General features: G+C 48.5%; 1 protein-coding gene across 2 annotated transcripts in view; it reads right to left on the reverse strand.

Moving 5' to 3' along the window:
* Positions 1-2,443: 2,443 nt before the first annotated feature.
* The window catches only part of ZFP64 (ZFP64 zinc finger protein), a 71,183-nt gene continuing 55,356 nt past the window's right edge, over positions 2,444-18,270 (reverse strand). For both annotated transcript variants that reach the window (XM_081291312.1, XM_081291311.1), the window contains 4 exons: positions 10,761-10,898; positions 10,136-10,198; positions 6,154-6,405; positions 2,444-3,476 (listed from right to left, as the gene is read on the reverse strand). In XM_081291312.1, the coding sequence (XP_081147438.1) occupies positions 2,767-3,476; positions 6,154-6,405; positions 10,136-10,198; positions 10,761-10,898 (1,163 nt within the window). In that variant the 3' untranslated portion in view covers positions 2,444-2,766. The remainder of the gene's footprint in view (positions 3,477-6,153; positions 6,406-10,135; positions 10,199-10,760; positions 10,899-18,270) is intronic.

The following is an 18,270-nucleotide window of genomic DNA, read 5'->3' on the forward strand; positions in this document are numbered from 1 at the left end:
GGCCACAGAAGTACGCAGTTCTTAACATGTACCCCGCTGCCATGTTGCTTGTACTTGAGGCTCAGCAAACTATGGCCTTCGTCCAAATCATACTCTGTTACTGCAGACACAAGTTTACTGCTGCGCAGACCATTCTGTGCCCATTCTCTGCAGAGGCTTTGGTTACGGTAGCGGCAGAGTGGGGTGATCGTGCCACTGCAGCAGAAGGGAGCAGACTGGGCAGTGTTCGCAGGGAATGGTGCCAACAAAGCCCCGAACATTTACTACCTGATCCTTTTCTGAAAAAGTTTGCAACGCCTGGTCCAAGTGAAGTCAAAGGCAAACATACTCATCGACTTCCTCTTCCAGAGTGACTCTACAAACTAGGGCTGGCGAGGAAACGGCACCTCCGTCGCATCTGTAGCCCTCACTACCGAAGCTGCTTCTCAGTTCTACTCCAAGATTAGTGATGGTCTCATCCAGCCGGTGCGTAGCCAGTTCACTCTGGGTGACTTGTATTTAACCTTACCAACTGCCACCTTCTAATTTCCTTGCCAATAACGCCGGGGTAAAACCATCCCTGCCCCTGGAAGGTTCCTGTCCTATGTGTCCCTCTTAGCTCACTTGTCTCTGAATCCTCACCTGTCTCAAAATTTTCTAAAATTTATTACAGTTTTCAACATCTTCTCTAACTCAGCCTTATTCTCTTCAGCTACATTCTCAGCGTTATGCAAATCCTTATCTGTGGCTCTGCCAGAAAGCTCAGCCTGTTTTAGTGTGCTCCAGAAGTTGCCGGGAAGGTCTGGCTTATCACAACCTTGTCCACCTCCCCTGGGCTGCCTGTTGTGAAGTTTTATTGGAAAACAAACACATTTGTTCTTTTCTCATTGTCTTTGGTTATTTTTGTGCTAAAACCCCTGGCTACAAAATGCAAAAAAAAAAAAAAAAAAAAAAAGACTTTATAGTTCCATGAAGCCCGAAATATTTAATACCCGGCCCCAAACTTCTGCTCACCTGTGGCTCTGAGAATCGAAATTTGCTAAGTGATACCAGGTTGGATCAAATGCCCTTGAAGTCCACACAGCTGTTAACAAAAAGCTGTCGCTAAAAGGACAGTCATCTTTCCTGTTTATCTGAAGAGGTATAACTTCGAAGTACAAGAGGCGTTTGTGATTTTGATCCGAGTTCCGACTCAAGACGTCAACCACCTTCTATTTCCAGAAATGCAGATAAGACGCATGACAAAGGCAGAGAGGTAATAGTTGTCCCATCTGCACAAGAGCACCAGCATTCAGCTGCCCTACATTCTTCCAACCCCAAACAATAGTTCCAGAGCAAAGCAATGATGAATTCTATCATGGGGAGTTGCTATGATTTTAATCTTTTCAGACACTACCTGCTGTAGAACTTAAATAGAGTGAGGGTTATTCAAACTGCTGTCATAAAATAACCTACGTACCTTTTGCTATCTTATGAGTGAAATTATGAAAATTTGCCATCACATCCTTTTTTTTTCTAGTTTATCAACAGTAGATTAGTCTACTTCAAAAACATACCTGTTTGGGGCTGGGGTTGTAGCTCAGTGGTAGAGCACTTGCCTAGCATGTGTGAGGCCCTGGGTTCGATCCCCAGCACCACATTAAAAATAAATAAATAAAAAAATAAAGCATTGTGTCCATCTACAATTAAGAATATTAAAAACTAACAAACAACAACAACCACCCCCCCCCCAAAAAAAACAAAAACAAAAAACATACCTGTTTGGCTGAATGAGGGCACCCAAGACTTTATATTAAACAAAGTTTGTATTGAAAGGAAAGACACTGAAGTAGACAAACAAATCAGCTCTGGATAAATGATATATCCACAGGGATCCTCTAGCCTACTGAGTGTCAACCCCAGGACAAAGTCTGCTTATGAGGGTTAGATTTTCTCCTGTGTCATTTAGCAAACACCAAGTGCATTTTGTGCTGCGAAAAACCTCAGCTTTAGGCTGTTCCAAATATCTCACATCCCAGAACCAGGTCCAGAGCTTACCACTCTGCCACTTTTCTCTCTGACACAACTCTTCTGTTGTTCAAATTCTACCGCCCACCGCGCAGGCTGCGCTACCATTAGCTTGACCTTTTGCGCCACCTCCAGGTCAAACTGCATTTTGCATCACTGTAAGGCTAAATCCCAAGTGCATGGGATTCTATAATAAGTCACTGAATGGATGGGGCTCGGGAAGCCTTTCCTCTACCATAACCCGAGTATGGAGGAATGTAAAGAAAAATCGTATTTCCCTTCTGTCACTCTACAGATGAGTCTGCCTTTTTATTGTAAAACAGATAAAAGAAACCACACAAATGTATAAGGCAGATGCTCTTGCGATCACTACTCAGGTTAAGAAATATAACTTTCCCAGTCCCCCCCATACCCTCCACATATCCCATCCTCCACTCAACCCTCCCCACTCTACAGATCAGTTCGGTTTTAGTTTTCTATGTCCTCTAACTAGCTGAACAAGTCCATCAGGGATGGGTCAGTTTTAAAGTCGGAGTCCATCATGGACAAGTCTGTCTGCTGGACGGAGTAGAATCCGTGGTCCCCACCTTTGAACAGCCCAGGCAAACTGCTCAGGCAGTGTCAAGGAGTGTCTCCGTGGTGTGGCTCGGGTAACGCGTGTCCCCATGTTAAAGTTGCTTCAACCTGGGCTGCTGGAGGCCCGGGAGGTGGGACAGCCAGCTCCCGAATGGATGGTCCCCCCGGCCCTGCCTGGAACCCAGACAGCCCACTCTGGCTGCACTAGAGGTCATGGCTGGGCTCCAGGGGGGCCTCCAGCTGTCCCACAGAGACCAGGGGGCCGAGCTGTCCCGAGGGGCTGCTTTCAGGCGGGAAGGTGACCAAGTCCGAGTTCTTGTTTTCACTCTGGTCGCTGTGCTGCTTTTTATGGCATCTCAGGGAGTCGTCCCTGACGAAGGAGGCACCGCAGGTCTCGCAGCGGAAGGCCCTCTGGGTCACGATCTTGGCCATCTGGTGGGCGCCGCTCTCCCTGAGCCCTTCCCTGCCCTGCGGGGCCCTGTTCTCGGTCTTGGCCTCATCCCTGTGCAGCTTGTCGATGTGCTTGGCCAGGCTGCTGGGCCGCTTGGTGTCGAAGCTGCAGAAGTCACATTTGAAGGGACGGTCTTTGCAGTGGACCCTGCTGTGCACGCGCAGGGCCGCGGCGCTGGAGCAGGAATAGCTGCACTCGGGGCACTTCTCGGGGTGGTCGGCCTGGTGCAGCCGGCTGTGCTCCAGGAGGTCGGCCCGGTCCCGGCCCTGGAAGGCGCAGTGCAGACACTTGAAGGTGTGCTTGATGCGGATGTGCGACTTGAGGTTCGCCTTCATGGTGCAGCGCACATCGCAGAACTCGCACTTGAAAGGCTTCTCCCCCGAGTGCACGATCATGTGCCTTTTCAAGTCCGAGCTGATTTTGAACTTGGCGCTACAGAGCCAGCACTGGAAGGGGGTGTCCCCTAGCAACGGAAGGTGCGTTTCCATTAGAGCAGGCAGCAAACAGAACTCCCCCAAACATGCATCGGCACACCTGGCCGCGGCCAGAAGACCGGGTCTTCTGAACTCCAACTATTGGCAACTTCTGAGAACACGCTTACCCTGGGTACCAACTGACCAAGCCCTCACAACGAGCTTAGAGGATCATTACACCCATCTTACACGTGGGACAACTGAGGCTTGGGGGTCAAGTAGCAGGGATTTGATGTAGATCCAAGTCTACCCTGGATGACAGTTGAGTTTTAGATGGAAACTCTTTAACTGACATCTTGGAATTAAAAGTGGAAGAAGAGGTGAGGTGTAGGTCACATGCATTTTCCAAATAAAGGTAAGATTTAGGAACAGGCTGACCACAGTGTTTATATTACAATCAGTTATTTGGCTTGTATTACTAGTTGAAAGTTTTTTTAAGTTTTCTAACTACAGATTTAGTTTTATGTATAAATTCACAGATGACTGCAGTGGTAGGGACAGGGACACATGATGAAAAGTCATATCCTCTGAGCAAGGATAAGAATGTCACTCATCCCAGCCAGCCAGCCACCTCCTGCAAGCTGTAGGCGATGGCTCCTGCCCTCTCAAGCTACCTCCTAAAGGTAACAGGGTTTAATCCACCCGAGTGAGGTTCTGTGAGGATCCTTCTCCCCTCCCCATTAACTCCTCACTTCGTAGAAGCAGCTTTATTTGTACATTTAAGTTAAAAAACGTTTCCATTCTGTCCTGTGAATTTCCATATGTTAGTCATATTCAGATTTCAACTCTGGAACCAAACTACAAATAATTTATATGAGGATAGAGTATGTGATATTTGTCAGAATCAAAGATGGCACCAGAATAACAACCATCTTCTTATAGGGCCATCGTCACACCCGGACCAGTGGCTAGTGTCAATGACCATCAAGATTAAGCTGTTCTTTCCTTTACATGCTCATTTTTGGCCACTACTTAGCTTGGTTCTTGATTGGGGCTGTGCAGTTTTTGAGTTAAAAAAAAAAACTCACATAATATCAAAAGTTATCCAGTCTCTTAATTATATACTTTTCATGTGATTAAAAAAAAATGCTTTTTGTGAATTTTCCCCACCCCTCAATGTTCTGTTCATGTATCATCCTGATACCTCTCCTTGCTGCAATCCCAGGTAGCTATACTCAGTCACACACAATATATTTCATGACACTGTGTTTCCTCCCTTTTTTTGCTACAAGAGTATCTTCTAGTAACTTCTACTTTGGTGGCTGGGAGTACAGTCTTGAATCCTTACATTTACTTCTATTTCACACTCATACACAAGACAGTTTAGCTGGGTACAGAATTCTAAGGTCAAAATCATTTCTCAACTTTGAGGGCGAGTTTCACCGTCTCTAGGAGGCGATCCTGCCGAGCGAGAAGTCTTTCTAGGTATGGCTCTTCCCTTCCAACTCCCTTCCTCCTGGTTGGCATCTTGTGAGCCCTCTCATTTTCCTGGCCCCTTATAATTGTGGGATTCTTTTAGTTGCTCATTTGATCTTCTTCTATTTCTTTTTTTTCCTAGACCTCATCAGAACCCCACATTACAGTTTTTATTCTCAGTTCTCTACCCCAATTTCCTCCACTCATCACTGGGAAACTTCGTTAACCTTATCGCTAATAGCTCTGGGTTTAGTTCGTGTCTTTGTGTTCTAACTCTTCATAGAGCTCTAATGTTCTAGATGGAACATCTTTGCCAGTTGTTGACAGCAAATAGAAAGCAAACTTTTTTTTTTTTTTTTTTTTTTTTTTTTTTGTCTATTGCAAGGACTCTCTTACTTTTGGGATTCATTATTGGTTATAGTTGGCACATTTCATGTTATATATTTCTTTCAGATGGCTCACAATCCTTGGCTGACCAAATTTAGAAAGATAGCCTGGTTTAAGGATGAGAACTTGATGCCTGCTTCTGAGTTTTTGTATGGGTATTGGCTTCTCCCCTGAGCTTTGGGGCCTTGGCTATCTCTTTGTCCACTTGGCTAACTCCACGTCCAGAGCTCGAAGGGCATTCAGACATTGGCTGGAAAGACTGGCTCTCACCTTCATGGCTGCCTGCATTTGTCAACTTGGATACAGCTCTCTTTAGTCAATTTTAAATGTTTGCATTTTCCTATCTGCTTGACACCATCCATAAACTCTTTAGAAATGCTCATCATGAGCCTCATTAAGAATGTTTCATCCCCCCAATTTTCTGTGCCACAGTGGGTTGGTCCTATTTTTCTAGAATTTTAGTGGGGTCCACAGCAGGGAAGGGAAAATTTCAAGAAGTCTGATTTGCAATTACAATCAACTGACTTTGCCACATCCCCCAGTTAAACCACACAAAGTCAAATACTGAAACGCCCAGTTTCCAGAGCCGATGTTTATTTGAGATACATCCTTTGTTGCTTGGCTGTTGTACTGAGTGCCCATCCCAACCTATATTTCCGCAGGTAAGTTATAAAACTCAGCCGTCAGACTGTTTTACTGAAAGCTGTTGTTGTGGCAAAGAAAACCTTGACAAGTCACATAACCACAAACTCCAAATTCCTTTGCTTCTACCACCATGTCATTTAAAGTTGCTCGTGTTTTAAGTAAAAGGAGGCTAAGATATTAGAGAAAAGCAAGGTCCTGAGGTCTGTGGGCCAGACTTACCTGTGTGGGAGCGCAGGTGGACGGTGAGCTGGCTGGAGTTGCGGCTGGCGTAGGGGCAGAGCTGGCATTTGTAGGGTCGCTCATCTGAATGGATCCGCAGGTGCTTCTTGAGGCTGCTGCTGTCCACAGCAGCATAGTCACACAGGTGACACTTGTGCGGTTTCACGCTGGTGTGACACCGCATGTGCATGGTCAGGTTGTCTTTCCGGCTGAAGCACTTGTCACAGAACTCACACTTGTGTGGTTTGTCTCCTTCAAACACATAAGGATTCAAGGTTTTAAGTGTCTACTAACCAGGAGGATGACACAGATTGAACCAAGATGGGCAAATGGCCTCCGCCTCCTTTCCCAAGGCCTGGAGACAGGGAGACCCTGACTGAAGGCTAAATCAGCACATTGGGAAAAAGCAGCAAGCCATTCATCGATGGCTGAGAAGCTGAGGAACCCTCAGGGAAAGGAGACAAAACTCAGATGGAAGCAAATCATAGGCCAGGCTCTCTTCGGAAAAAGGGAGTGGTTACAGAAGTAGCCAGGACCAGGGCAGCAGGTATTGGGGGGCGGGCCTCTAGCAGCTTTCTGGCTACTAGTTGAGAACGCTCAGGTGGACTTCTTCCTTTGCTGATGCCCTCCAGTATACTCACTGACACCCAGGCTGGCAGTAAATGAGGGTACTGAGGCCTGAGAAAGAGTACAAGGCCTTGGTAGCTGGAGAGGCCCTGGTTAGTGGAGAACCCCATGTCCAGGACCTCTCCAGCCAGCACAGAGTTCCACCCCTTCAGCCCCCTTGGCTGATCCAATAAACATGAGATCCAAGACATGCCCTACTCAGAGCTTGCAGTTGTTAAAGCAAACAGGAGCTCTGAAATTATGGAAATAACCAGGGGAGGCAAAATAAGACTTTAGGCTGACTAGCAGAGAGGCACTCAGAGTCACTGGTAATGATGGCAGGAGAAAACCCTCATGTGCACACGGTCGTCCACCCAGGCTGTCCCCAAAAACTGCCAGAAACAGAGGGGCCGACAACAAGGAGCCTGCAGCCTACCCACACACCATTCCTTTTTTGTTGTTGTTACTGGGGATTGGACTCGGGGGCACTCCACCACTGAGCCACATCCCAGCCCCATTTTGTATTATATTTGGAGACGGGGTCTCACCGAGTTGCTTAGCATCTCACGGTTGCTGAGGCTGGCTTTGAACTCGCGATCCTCCTGCCTCAGCTTCCCGAGACACTGGGATTATAGGCGTGCACCACTGTGCCCAGCTACACACAGACCATTTTAAAATATCTTTGCATGACAGTGTTTATGTCTTTCTTGCTGGCTCCCTCCCAACCCCAGTCTTCACCCTAATATAACCACAGTCTCGTCTTAACTGGCAGCTAGGGAAGGGGGGGTGGAGTAATGGTTAAATGAATGGTGGTATATGGTGTTCTGTAATTCACTAACTTCAGCCAGCCTGATGAATAAAATATAGTATCCTCATCAAACTTGAACTTCATTGCTTACGGCCTTTGACACATGACAACCATGTAGTCTGGACATTCTGTCCTGTTATAAGTTTTAATTGATCTCCTCCTCCAGCTTATTTGCATGAAAGACAGCCTTGTCCTCCTAGTTACTGGCTTAAGGTTGCACATACTCCACTTGGAATGGAGAGGTGATGTCATCCCGATTGACCTCTGACTGGGCCATATCTATTCCTCCAACGACCAGACACTCTCCTTGCTCAGGTGCTAGACTTGTCCCTCCCCCACCCGTTTCCAGCCTTCTTTTTTTGTGGTCCTGGGAATTGAACCCAGGCCCTTGCACTTGTGAGGCCAGCACTTCCCCTCCCCCCATTTATCACACCACTTGAATTACAGCTCTGGGGCATTTCAAGTTTCTTAGAAAGTACACGTGGGGCTGTTGTCTAAGAATGTAGCAGCTTTTGTGTCTTCTCACTTCCAGGTGGATTCTGTTGCAGGGAAGGCAGGGGGTGCTGGTACGGAAGCAGAGGTGGCAAAGGGAATTCATTCTGGCACTGTACTTTCAAACAAGGCTTTATTCGCTTTTCAATGGAGTGATTAAAAAACCGGAAAATGAAAGCCATGTGCGTAAATATACACACAGAGGCGTATTTGCTGATACACTCACTGTATGAGAGAATAAACCGTTTTAAAATTCTCCATTCAGAAATAATTCCTGTTAACATGATGCTTTTATTCTCAAGGTTTTGCATGGGACACAGTAGGAATAAAGCATATTTTAAAAAATATTTTAGTTGTGAATGGACACAATACCTTTATTATTTTTATGTGGTGCCGGAATGGAACCTGGTGCCTCATGCATGCGCGGCAAGTGCTCCACCCCTGGGCCACAACCCTGGCCCCAGAGCATATTTTTATTCCGCTTTTCTCCCTCTCTACAGGGCATCCTATTTCTATCATATATTTCAAAATTATTTTGTTTTTCTTCCTCTGGAAAGAACTGGCATTTAAGGTATTAAAATACTAAAGTAACCTCAGAATGAAGGTCAATGAAAAGGTGAACCAATGTAGGCTCAAGGCCGGGCTTTCCAGGACCTCCCCGACGTAACCACAGCCATTATATTCCTCCCCTCCTGGAGGGCAGGTCTTCTGCAGGGCTGCGCCCTGGGCACCGGGCACATGGTCTAGATGCCCATACACGCCCTACACCCTCTTTACACCTGCCAGCCAAACTAGCTGCCTGCTCTCCAGGCGAGTCAGTGGTGCCAGGGGTCGGAGACTTCCTTGGGAGTCTGTGGTCCAGTGTATTTCCATTCTACTAAACACGGCTTATCTTTGTCACTGTTGATATTTGTGCTGACACGGGAGCAGGGTGGGGCAGACCTGCTGGTGTCTTCACCTGGATCAGGCGGTAGTACCAGCTACAGGAAGAGAGTCAGGTCCACTCAGAGTGCAGCGAGGAAGCAGTAAAAACAGACTCAGTCGCCCCCGAGTAAGTTCTGCGTGATGAAGTGGGAAGCAAGCTCGAGGTGCTGCGGCAACCTGGAGTTCGCCTGTTGTCTAGGGAACATGCTTGTGTGACAGTCACACTGAAGCTGAGCTAGTGGTTTCCCCACGTCACACCATTTTGATGAACAAACAACTGACAAGTCGTGATTTTTATTCAGTGTTTTTCCTACTCAGTGTTTGGCAGACATTCTTAAAAGTGAACTAAGTGGGGCCAGGCATGGTGGTGCTCGTCTAATTCCAGGGGCTCCGGAGGCTGAGGCAGGAGGATCGCGAGTCCAACACCAGCCTCAGCAGCAATGGCAAGGTGCTAAGCAACTCAGAGAGGCCCCATCTCTAAATAAATTAGAAAAAAAGAGGCTGGGGATGTGACTCAGTGGTTGAGTGCCCCCGAGTTCAATCCCCAGTATCCCTCCCCCCCCTTGAACTAAGTGAACCTGTTTTCAAGGAAAATGACCCAGAGTACCATGAGGACTCTTGGGCTCTCTAGCTGTAGGATTCTGGAAGACAGGTCTGACTCTTGGTTTCACAGCTTTTTTCAACCTATGGAACATGCCTAATTCACCACAAGGCTCCAAAAGTTTCACATCTTAGAGAATTTTGAATTTTTCCAATTAGGGATGCTCAACTGGTAAAGTCTCTGCAAATAACTGAAAATTAGAAAAACAAAACAAAAAAAAACTCCAAAATCTGAAATATTTCTGTCCCAAGCATTTTGGATAAAGGATATTCAACCTGCACTTAGATCTTCTGAGAAGACATTAACAAGTGAATTCCCCCCCCCCCATGGCATAATGAAATGGTAAACCAGCCTTTTCCAAATGACAAAATAAAGCATGCATAAGACTCAGAGTGCAAAACAGACCAAGAGATTAGAATTCAGCAGTTTGCAAAACTCCTTGATGGCTTGCAGGTCCACACAGTGACCGATTCTAAGGAGCTACCATTTGCTGGGTCCTGGTACCCTCCCCTCCCTCACATCCCAGGCTGAACATGTGCATGGGCACCCACCTGTGTGGATTCTGAGATGGCGGTCCAAGTCTTTCATGCCGTGAACAGTTTTGAAGTGGCACCCTGGAAGGGAAGACAGCACAGTTCTTAAAATACACACAGTCCCAACCATCTATCAGGGTTTGACTCGTGATTTTCAACTTCATGGCGGAGTGAGAGTGTACTCTCTCCATCATCGGTTTTCACCTTCCATCTGGTATTCCATAAGTTACCCACCCAAGACAGCTCTCGACTATAAAAATAGGCTTCTGTTAGCCGGCTGTGCCCAGCTGTAGGCCAAGGTAAGTGTTCTGAGACGACAGTTGGTAATTTAGGTGTATTTTCGACTTAGGATAGTTCAATGAATTCATCTAGAAGTGACCCCTCCCAAGTTAAAGGGCACCTGGGATTTCCGAATAGAAGCTACTATGAATCTGATGTTCTGTTGGGCATGACAAGGAGCTCTGGATGCTCCACGACTTCTGGAGCCCCCCCCCCCCCCCCCCAGGAAGACTATGTGTGGATATGGATTTTCACAGGTCGTGACCTTGTGGGAGGATGCAGGGACCTGTGAGTGAATTCCCAAGGAGCTCGCATGCCCGTGCCTGGCACAGGGAAGGGGCTCCCTGCGCCAGGTGTACTATACCTGGATAGCAGCAGTTGAATGTCCTCTCTCCAAGGGTGGCCGTTTGTTCCCTTGACTCTGATGGGGGTTCGATGGCAGGAGCCTTTTGGGTGTCACCGCCTTCAGCAGGCTTTGGAATGTGACTGTCTAGTTCTGAAGCTGAAATTGAGATATGAAGCGTCACTGAATTTCTCGACCACAACTACCAAGGCGAGTCCGAGATGGTAGGTTTAGCTTATCACACTTTCCTTTACCTGGTTTTCTCCCATTTTATTATTTTTTTTAAATTAGAGACTGAACCCATGGGTGCTTCACCACTGAGCCACATCTCCAGCCCTTTTTAAAAATTGGAGACAGGTGTCACTAAGTTGCTTAGGGCCTCACTAAATTGCTAAGGCTGGCCTCGAACTTGTAATCCTTCTGCCTCAGCCTCCCGAGTCACTAGGATTACAGGTGCGCACCCCTTTGCCTGGCTTCCAAAATCATTTAAAAAAATGGAAGCCATGGACATCACAGTTTGTCTTGCAAAAAGTCTTCTTCCTGTAACTACCAATTTCCTAGAAACACAGGTGACAGAGGGATTAACACCTGTGGCACAATTCCAACTCAAAGCCACTTAAGCACACCGCAAATGACGCGAAGTCCTAGTTTTTAAAAACAATTTCCAATTTATCACAGGCTGATACTTTTGTCAAACATAACATAAATTACAAGGAAAATGATGGAAAGGTCCAAACATTGTTATGATTAGATATGACTGGAAGCTGGAGGCCCTGGCAATGTCAAGTGCAGGTTTTAAATGCTTCCACTTGATTTGGTACTATTCCCCCAGCCCTGGGGATTCAACTCAGGACGCCCTACCTGTGGGCCACATTCTCAGCCCTTTTATATTCTGAGAAAGGGCCTGGCTCTGCTGCTGAGCTGGCCTGACACTTGGGATCCTCCTGCCTGAGCACCCCCACCCAGTAGCTGGGATGACAGGTTTTGTTTCAGTTCAACAGGCCCAGACCTTGCTTTGAGTATCATTTGCTCTCCAGCAAAAACCAGTTACACCAACAAACAATGTGAAGATTGAAGAGGTAAAACCATAGACGGAAGGACTTGAGATGAGGATCTAAAATATTAGAGCCTTATTGGGTCACACATTGTAAGATCCACTTAAGACAGTGAGAGTGTGCCGACTCCCTGAGAGCTTGGCAGAGTCGTAGATTTTAGGGGTGTGAAGATGAAATGAATTCAACGCATTCTCATGGTTTGGGGACGATTTTGACATGTTTCCAAGTGGTATAAAATATTCAGGGTAGAATAGTGGTGTGCAGGACGAATGTGATTGGACATGTGGCGTTAATTGTTGCTGTTATATATGTTAAACTGATTTTTTTTTTTTTTTGGTGGTGCTGGGGATTGAACCCAGGACCTTGGACATGCGAGGCGAGCACTCTACCACTGAGCCACATCTCCAGCCCCATGAATCGTTAACTATGAAGCTGAGTAATGGGTGTGTCAGTTTGTGCCATTATTCTATTTGCAGTATGACTGAACCATGTGAAATCGACACTCTTACCTGCAAAATGATTAGACAAGCCTACAGGTGAGATTGTTTTAGAAATTCTTAACTTCATGTGGGTCAAAGACTAAATAACTTTAATAAGTATTTAAATAAGTTATTTAGGAATAAGTTACTTAAGTTCCTAAATAACTCAAAGGTGATTTATCTTCAAATAGACTGAAATCCAAGCGGGAGTGCTGTCAATGTGAGATTTTGAAAAACAGAGATGTGGATTAGTTTATGAATTACAGGTCAAGGTCTGAGAACTTTTGGCTGCAGATTATAATAAAAGGTGGATTCTATCTTTAATGAGAGCTTTACCATTAGCAACCCAAAGCACACTGGTATGGACTTCAGTCCTAGGAAGATAGTTTGTTCAGCTACGTGCTAGCTGCGTGACTACTGGCAAGTTACTTAACCTTTCTGAGCCTCAGTTCACTCATCTGTAGCAAGTGACAATTTACATGCCTGAGAGTTGTACAGTTAAAGGAGATGAAAAACTGTCAGCTCTCAGGATAACATGGAAGCTGTGTTGAGAAAAATGCTCGCAGATACCTGGCTTCAGATGCCAAATCGAGTAGAGCTATGACTGTCATATCTAAGCAGTTGGGTACCTGATGCCCCATAACAAGGGACTGAACAAGTGATAGAGCCCATCAGCTCTCAAATGAGGACCATCTGGCAATGCCTGGGGACATGGTTGATTGTCAGAATCTGTGTATATGCATGTTTGATAGGGGGTGAAGGCAGGGATGTGGCTGGACATACAACAATGTGTAGGACACCCCCTACCCAAAAGAAGTGGCCTGAATGTCAACAGTGCCAACTAGTCTCATGTTAGTGATCCCAGTGGGATCTGACTTCCCCTGTGTCGGAATCAACTCAATCAGAGAGCTCATCCCAGATTCAAAGACTAGGAGGTGGAGCTGGAGAGAGTTGGGGTAGATCCCAGGAATCTGAATTTTTAAGGTACTCCTTGTGAGATTCTGTCAGAGTACTTTAAATCTGTGCTTCCCAAAGGGCGGTGGCCAAAGCATCAGCACCACCTGGGAGCTAGTAAAGAATGCAAAACCTCACACTCTGTCATGTGTATCTTAAAAAAAAAAAAAAAAAAGGCAGAACCTCAGGCTCCACCTCAGACCTACACCATCAGCCTGGACCCTTGCAGCGTCCCTAGGAGACTCATGCATGCGAGGTCTGAGATGCACTGAGGAACCCTGTGTCAACCAAGACTTTAATGGCATTTAGCATTATAATGCAGTTTTCTATGTTCTGTTCTAGCTACTGATGACACATTTTATGCATGGGTGGCTTCCTTGGTTTAGACTTTGGAGACTTCTTAAATAAAGGTATAAAATGCCAGCATGGCCACCATGCACAGAGCAAGTTTTTAGCAAAGGATTAAGGATTCTATGGCTGACCAGCTGTTATCCCAGAGATTTCCAGGACTGTGGTGACTGTAGTGAGCATGCACCTGGGACCCTTTGAAAGGCAGCTGTATGGATGCTTAGGGGATGAAACATCTTTTCCAATTTAGTAAATTTCTGCAATCTGCACACATTCTCGTGAGCGCACACCCATACCCACACCCACACACAGCCCATTCGTGGAATAACTCTCATCCAGTGGTTCCCAAACATGAGTGTGCATCAGAATCACCTAGAGAGCTTGTTAAGTCACAGATGGCTTGGGCCCCATCTCTAGAGCTCCTGCCTCAGTAGGTCTAGGGTAGAACTGGTAATTTTAAAAATTTCTAACAAGTCCCCAGTTGATGCTGATACTGGTAGTCTGGGAATCACACTGAGAAATTCTGCTCCATGAGAAGGGAGGGAAGAAGCCCAGAGACCTTCAGGGTTACAGGGATGGAAGATTCCAGTCGACTGAAACCCACGGTGCCCGACCTGTGCCCTTCAGGAGAGGGCACAAACAAAATCTTGTACTAATTAACAATTCACATTTTAAAGAAAACCATCAAAATCTCCAGGGTTTCTTATTCCACAGCGGTCAAGTTAGACTGAAAACTGAAACCTAAATGAGGTGTTGTTAAACAGGGGTTTAGGGAACTGTTTGGAAAGCCAGCTCCGCAGTTACGAACTTCAGTTCCACCATTTATTTGTTGTGTGGCCCTGGGTGAATTACTGAACCTCCCTGTTCCTGGGTTCCACATCTGTAATGTAGATTACGGTGCCTGTCTCAGTCATGGATGAAGATTCGTGGTCAGTATTATGTACATAGCGCCAAAGTCCACACAGTATAAATATTCGTTTCATTCACTGAGGTACACTTAAGAGCTCCTGGACTGTCAGGGGGAGGAACATGCACGTTTCTAATGAAAACTTGAAAAAAGGCAAAAGAAAAAAAAAAAAAGATGGGTCTGTAGAGCCCATGGGACTGCATCCAACACTAACCACACCCAGAAGAGCCTTTGATGGGGAGGCGAGAGGAGCCTCCACCTTGGCGCATCTAGGAGTCCAAAGCAGGTAGAAGCCCACTCTCCTGAGGAAGGCACAACTGGGGGAAGAGACCCCTTGAGCTTGAAAGTGGGGGTGCCAGGCTCGACAGACACCAGGTTAGCACAGTGAGCACTGTTGCCCTTTGAGAAGTCACTAGTGGCGCTGGCAAAGTCGCTCCGTGGCAGAGTACTTGCCTGACTTGAACCAGGTCCCCGGGTTCCACCCCCAGAAAAGGGGAGAAGTTGCTGGTTTTCCCCGTCTGGTTGTTTTGCTGACCATCAGTCCATCTTCTCTGGTGGTGATGGGAGGTCTAACAATTTAGCCTTTCCCACTACATTCCCCTCCAAAAGCTCCTTAGTTTGCAAGTGGCCTTGCAACTCAAGAATAGCTTCACCCTAATGAAAAGGCCCCGCCCCTTGTTCAGGGTCAGAGACCCAAGCTGTGCACATAAAGCGAATTAGTTCCATGACCCCTTTCCTCCAGCCCTGGCTGGGCCCAGGCACACTAACAAGCCCTGCTCCTGCTGCAGGGCACCTAGAATTGACCAGAACACACCACACATTTCCTACTCTCCAAGAACCAGGACTGTTCACAGAAATAAAAAGTAGCTCAGAGCACCGGCTTTGAGCTCCAGGCCCGGTTTTCAGCAATTCTCTTCCATAATCACTTCCCTCAAAGAGTCAATATCCCCAGAACCTCCCAACTCTCCCTTTATGCAGAGGTTCAGCAGGAACCCTGCCTCCCACTCCAGGGGGACCCTACAGTTCCAGCCAACCTAGGTCTCAGGCACATGGGTCCTCATGTACTTTGCTTAAGCTAAGTTTTATTTTTTTGATTTAATTTTTTCCCCCAAATGCAAACTATTTCTTTAGAAGACTTTCATTAAAGTACCTCCCTCCACCACTTCCTCCAGAAGGTGTAGTCAAAGCCCATTTGACCCATGGTCATGCAGGGTGGTGCTGAAGATAAGGGGGGGGGGGCGCCAGCACTGCTGGAGGTGTGAGCTCTCTCAAAGAGAGAGGACCAGATACCCAGCCCCCGCCGCTTTCTGGGCAGGGAAAATGCAGGGGAGAAGACTAGAAAGTCCAGGGCAAACTCCTCTCCCCACCCCCTTACTTAGGAAAAAGGGGAAGGCAGAGAGAAAAGTAGGAACCCACATTGTCTTGGCTTGAGCGCCAGATACTCAGAAGGAGAAGCGCCTTAGAAGTGCAGATCCCCACCCTCCCGCGAGATGGGGGCGGGGTGTGCCTAAGGGTGGCGAGGAATTCCGCGACTTAGAAAAGCTCCCCTCCCGCAGGCTTTTCCCAGGAAGAGGATCCTGTGATCTCCGGGGTTGGGGGTAGGGAGACACGCTACCCCGCGGGGTTAGGGTAGCCAGTCCACGTCGCAGCCGTCTTTGCCAGGAGTCCACGTGGCAGCTGGGATGACCCTATCACTGTCCTGAATCCCGCCCCCAGTGACTCCCGCCTCAGTCACAACCCGTGCTGCGCCGACACCAGGTCTTGGACCTCCACTGACCCCCAGGCTCCAGCCTCGCAGATGCTCGGCCTCTGCGCCGGCGTTTCCCTCGCCCAGACCGCCCCGCCCCGCCCCGCTGTCTCCACCGCTCGCTCCCAGCCTTCGGTTCCCGCGAAGGTGCCCCCTCCGTGAGACCTTCCTTGGACAACGCATTTGAAATGCCCCCCACTGCCGCCACCACACCTCACAAGTCCCCTTCTTGGCGTTGGCATGATTTTTCCAGCACTGATCTCTTAACGCGTCCTACGTTTGACTGGTTAATCTCACGCGCCCCACTCTCTCGTCCCCACGGGACCACAAGCTAAGGAACACCGAATTTTGTCGTCCTTGTTCATTGCTTTGTTCTTCTGCAGTCTCGAGCCCCAGGTCTGGCACCCGATAGGAATACCACCCCATCCCTGGGACCAACGCAGGTCCCAGAATGTCCACCTTCCGAGCGCGTTGCCCAGGGAGCCCGCACACCCCAAAGACAGCCTCCGAGGTGTCCTTCCAGCGTGTTTGGGAGGCGAACCAGTGTTTGTCAGCGCGTGCGGGAGTGGCCGGGGGAATCGGCAGAGGGAGGGGCACAGTCACCTTCCGAGGGTGTAGTTTACCAGGGGGACATGTCATTCACAAAGGCCGGGGCGGGCGCGCCCAGGTCCGAGGTCCAGGACACCACTTGGAAGCTTACTTCTCTATTCCACGCTCCCTGCCCAGAGCTCGTCCCCACTCGGTTCTAAGGACGGCGGAGCAACTGTCCCCAACTCCCAAGCAGGGCGTCCCCACTCACCCAGCTCCTCCGCCACCTGCGGGGCCACCTCGGCGAACTCCTCGGAGTTGAGATGCTGGGGCTTGGCCTGCTTGCGACGCGACATGGCGGGAGGGCGAGGCAGCCGGCGGGTCGGTACGAGTGGCCTACTTCACCCAGCGAATTCCCCGAGTTCGGAAATTGCCCCCAGCTCAGCCGGAAGGCGCACGTCCCAGCGACTCAGCTCCTCAGCCGAGCGCGGAGATTTATCCCGAGTCCTGACGGCTGATTGGCCTGGAGCCAAGACCTCAGGGGTCCTGCGCACTCGTGGTCCACGCCGGGGCAGCCCGCACCACCCGAGAGCTCGTTAGAAATGCAGACTCTCGGGCTCCACCCCAGACCCGCTGAAGCAGAATCTGCATTTTAACAAGATCCCCAGGTGATTCGCATGCACATTAAAGTTGGAGAAACCATGTCTGCATTTTAACGAGATCCCAGGTGATTCCTTTGCCCATTAAAATTTCAGAAGCACAGCTCTCCTCCAACTTTAATGTGCGCACGAGTCACTGGGGATCTCGTTAAAATGCAGATTCTGACTGTGTGGGTCTAGGGTGGGGCCCGAGCTTCTGTATTTCTAACGAGCTCCCAGGTGATGTCGCGGCCGCCGCTGCCGCTCAGGCCGCGCTTTTACACTCGCTCTTAATTGGTCTGCGCTGGGACCTGGGCGTTGGTCTATTTTTTGAAAAGCTCCCTGGGTTATTCCGATGCGCCGCCAAGGTTGAGGAGAACGACCTCCACTCGTGGTTCTCAACCTTGGCTGCGGAGTCGAATATAACATTTAGAGGGGACCAGAGTGTCTCCAAATGCGGGGTGAACTGTTCCTGGAAAAGTCAGTTAAAATGCAGATTCCGCCAAGTTCTGGGTTCGGCGGCTGAGGGCAGGAATCTGTGTGGTTATCCCTCCCGCCCCGCACGCTGCTCCCTGCTCCCGGGCCAAGCTCCTGTCCTAGGACCGTGGTGCCCCGGGTCGAGGACCACACCGGAGGAGCCTCTGAGGCCGAGGGCGCCGGCCCCGCCTCGCAGGTGACTCAGGCGCGGTCCTTAGGGGTTTAGGCTAATTGGCGTTCATGCTCAGACTAGTTGGGACCTTGATGAGACCCGAGGGGGAACCCTCCTTGCACCACATGAACGACATCCAACAAGGAGCGAGGAAGCCACCTACATCCCACAGGTGTTTACTTTCTTCAAATTGGGGAGTTACTTAAGGCAGGGCTGCGCCCCAAGC

Source organism: Spermophilus citellus (assembly GCF_964194105.1).
Source record: "Spermophilus citellus genome assembly, chromosome: 4".
Lineage (NCBI taxonomy): Eukaryota > Metazoa > Chordata > Mammalia > Rodentia > Sciuridae > Spermophilus > Spermophilus citellus.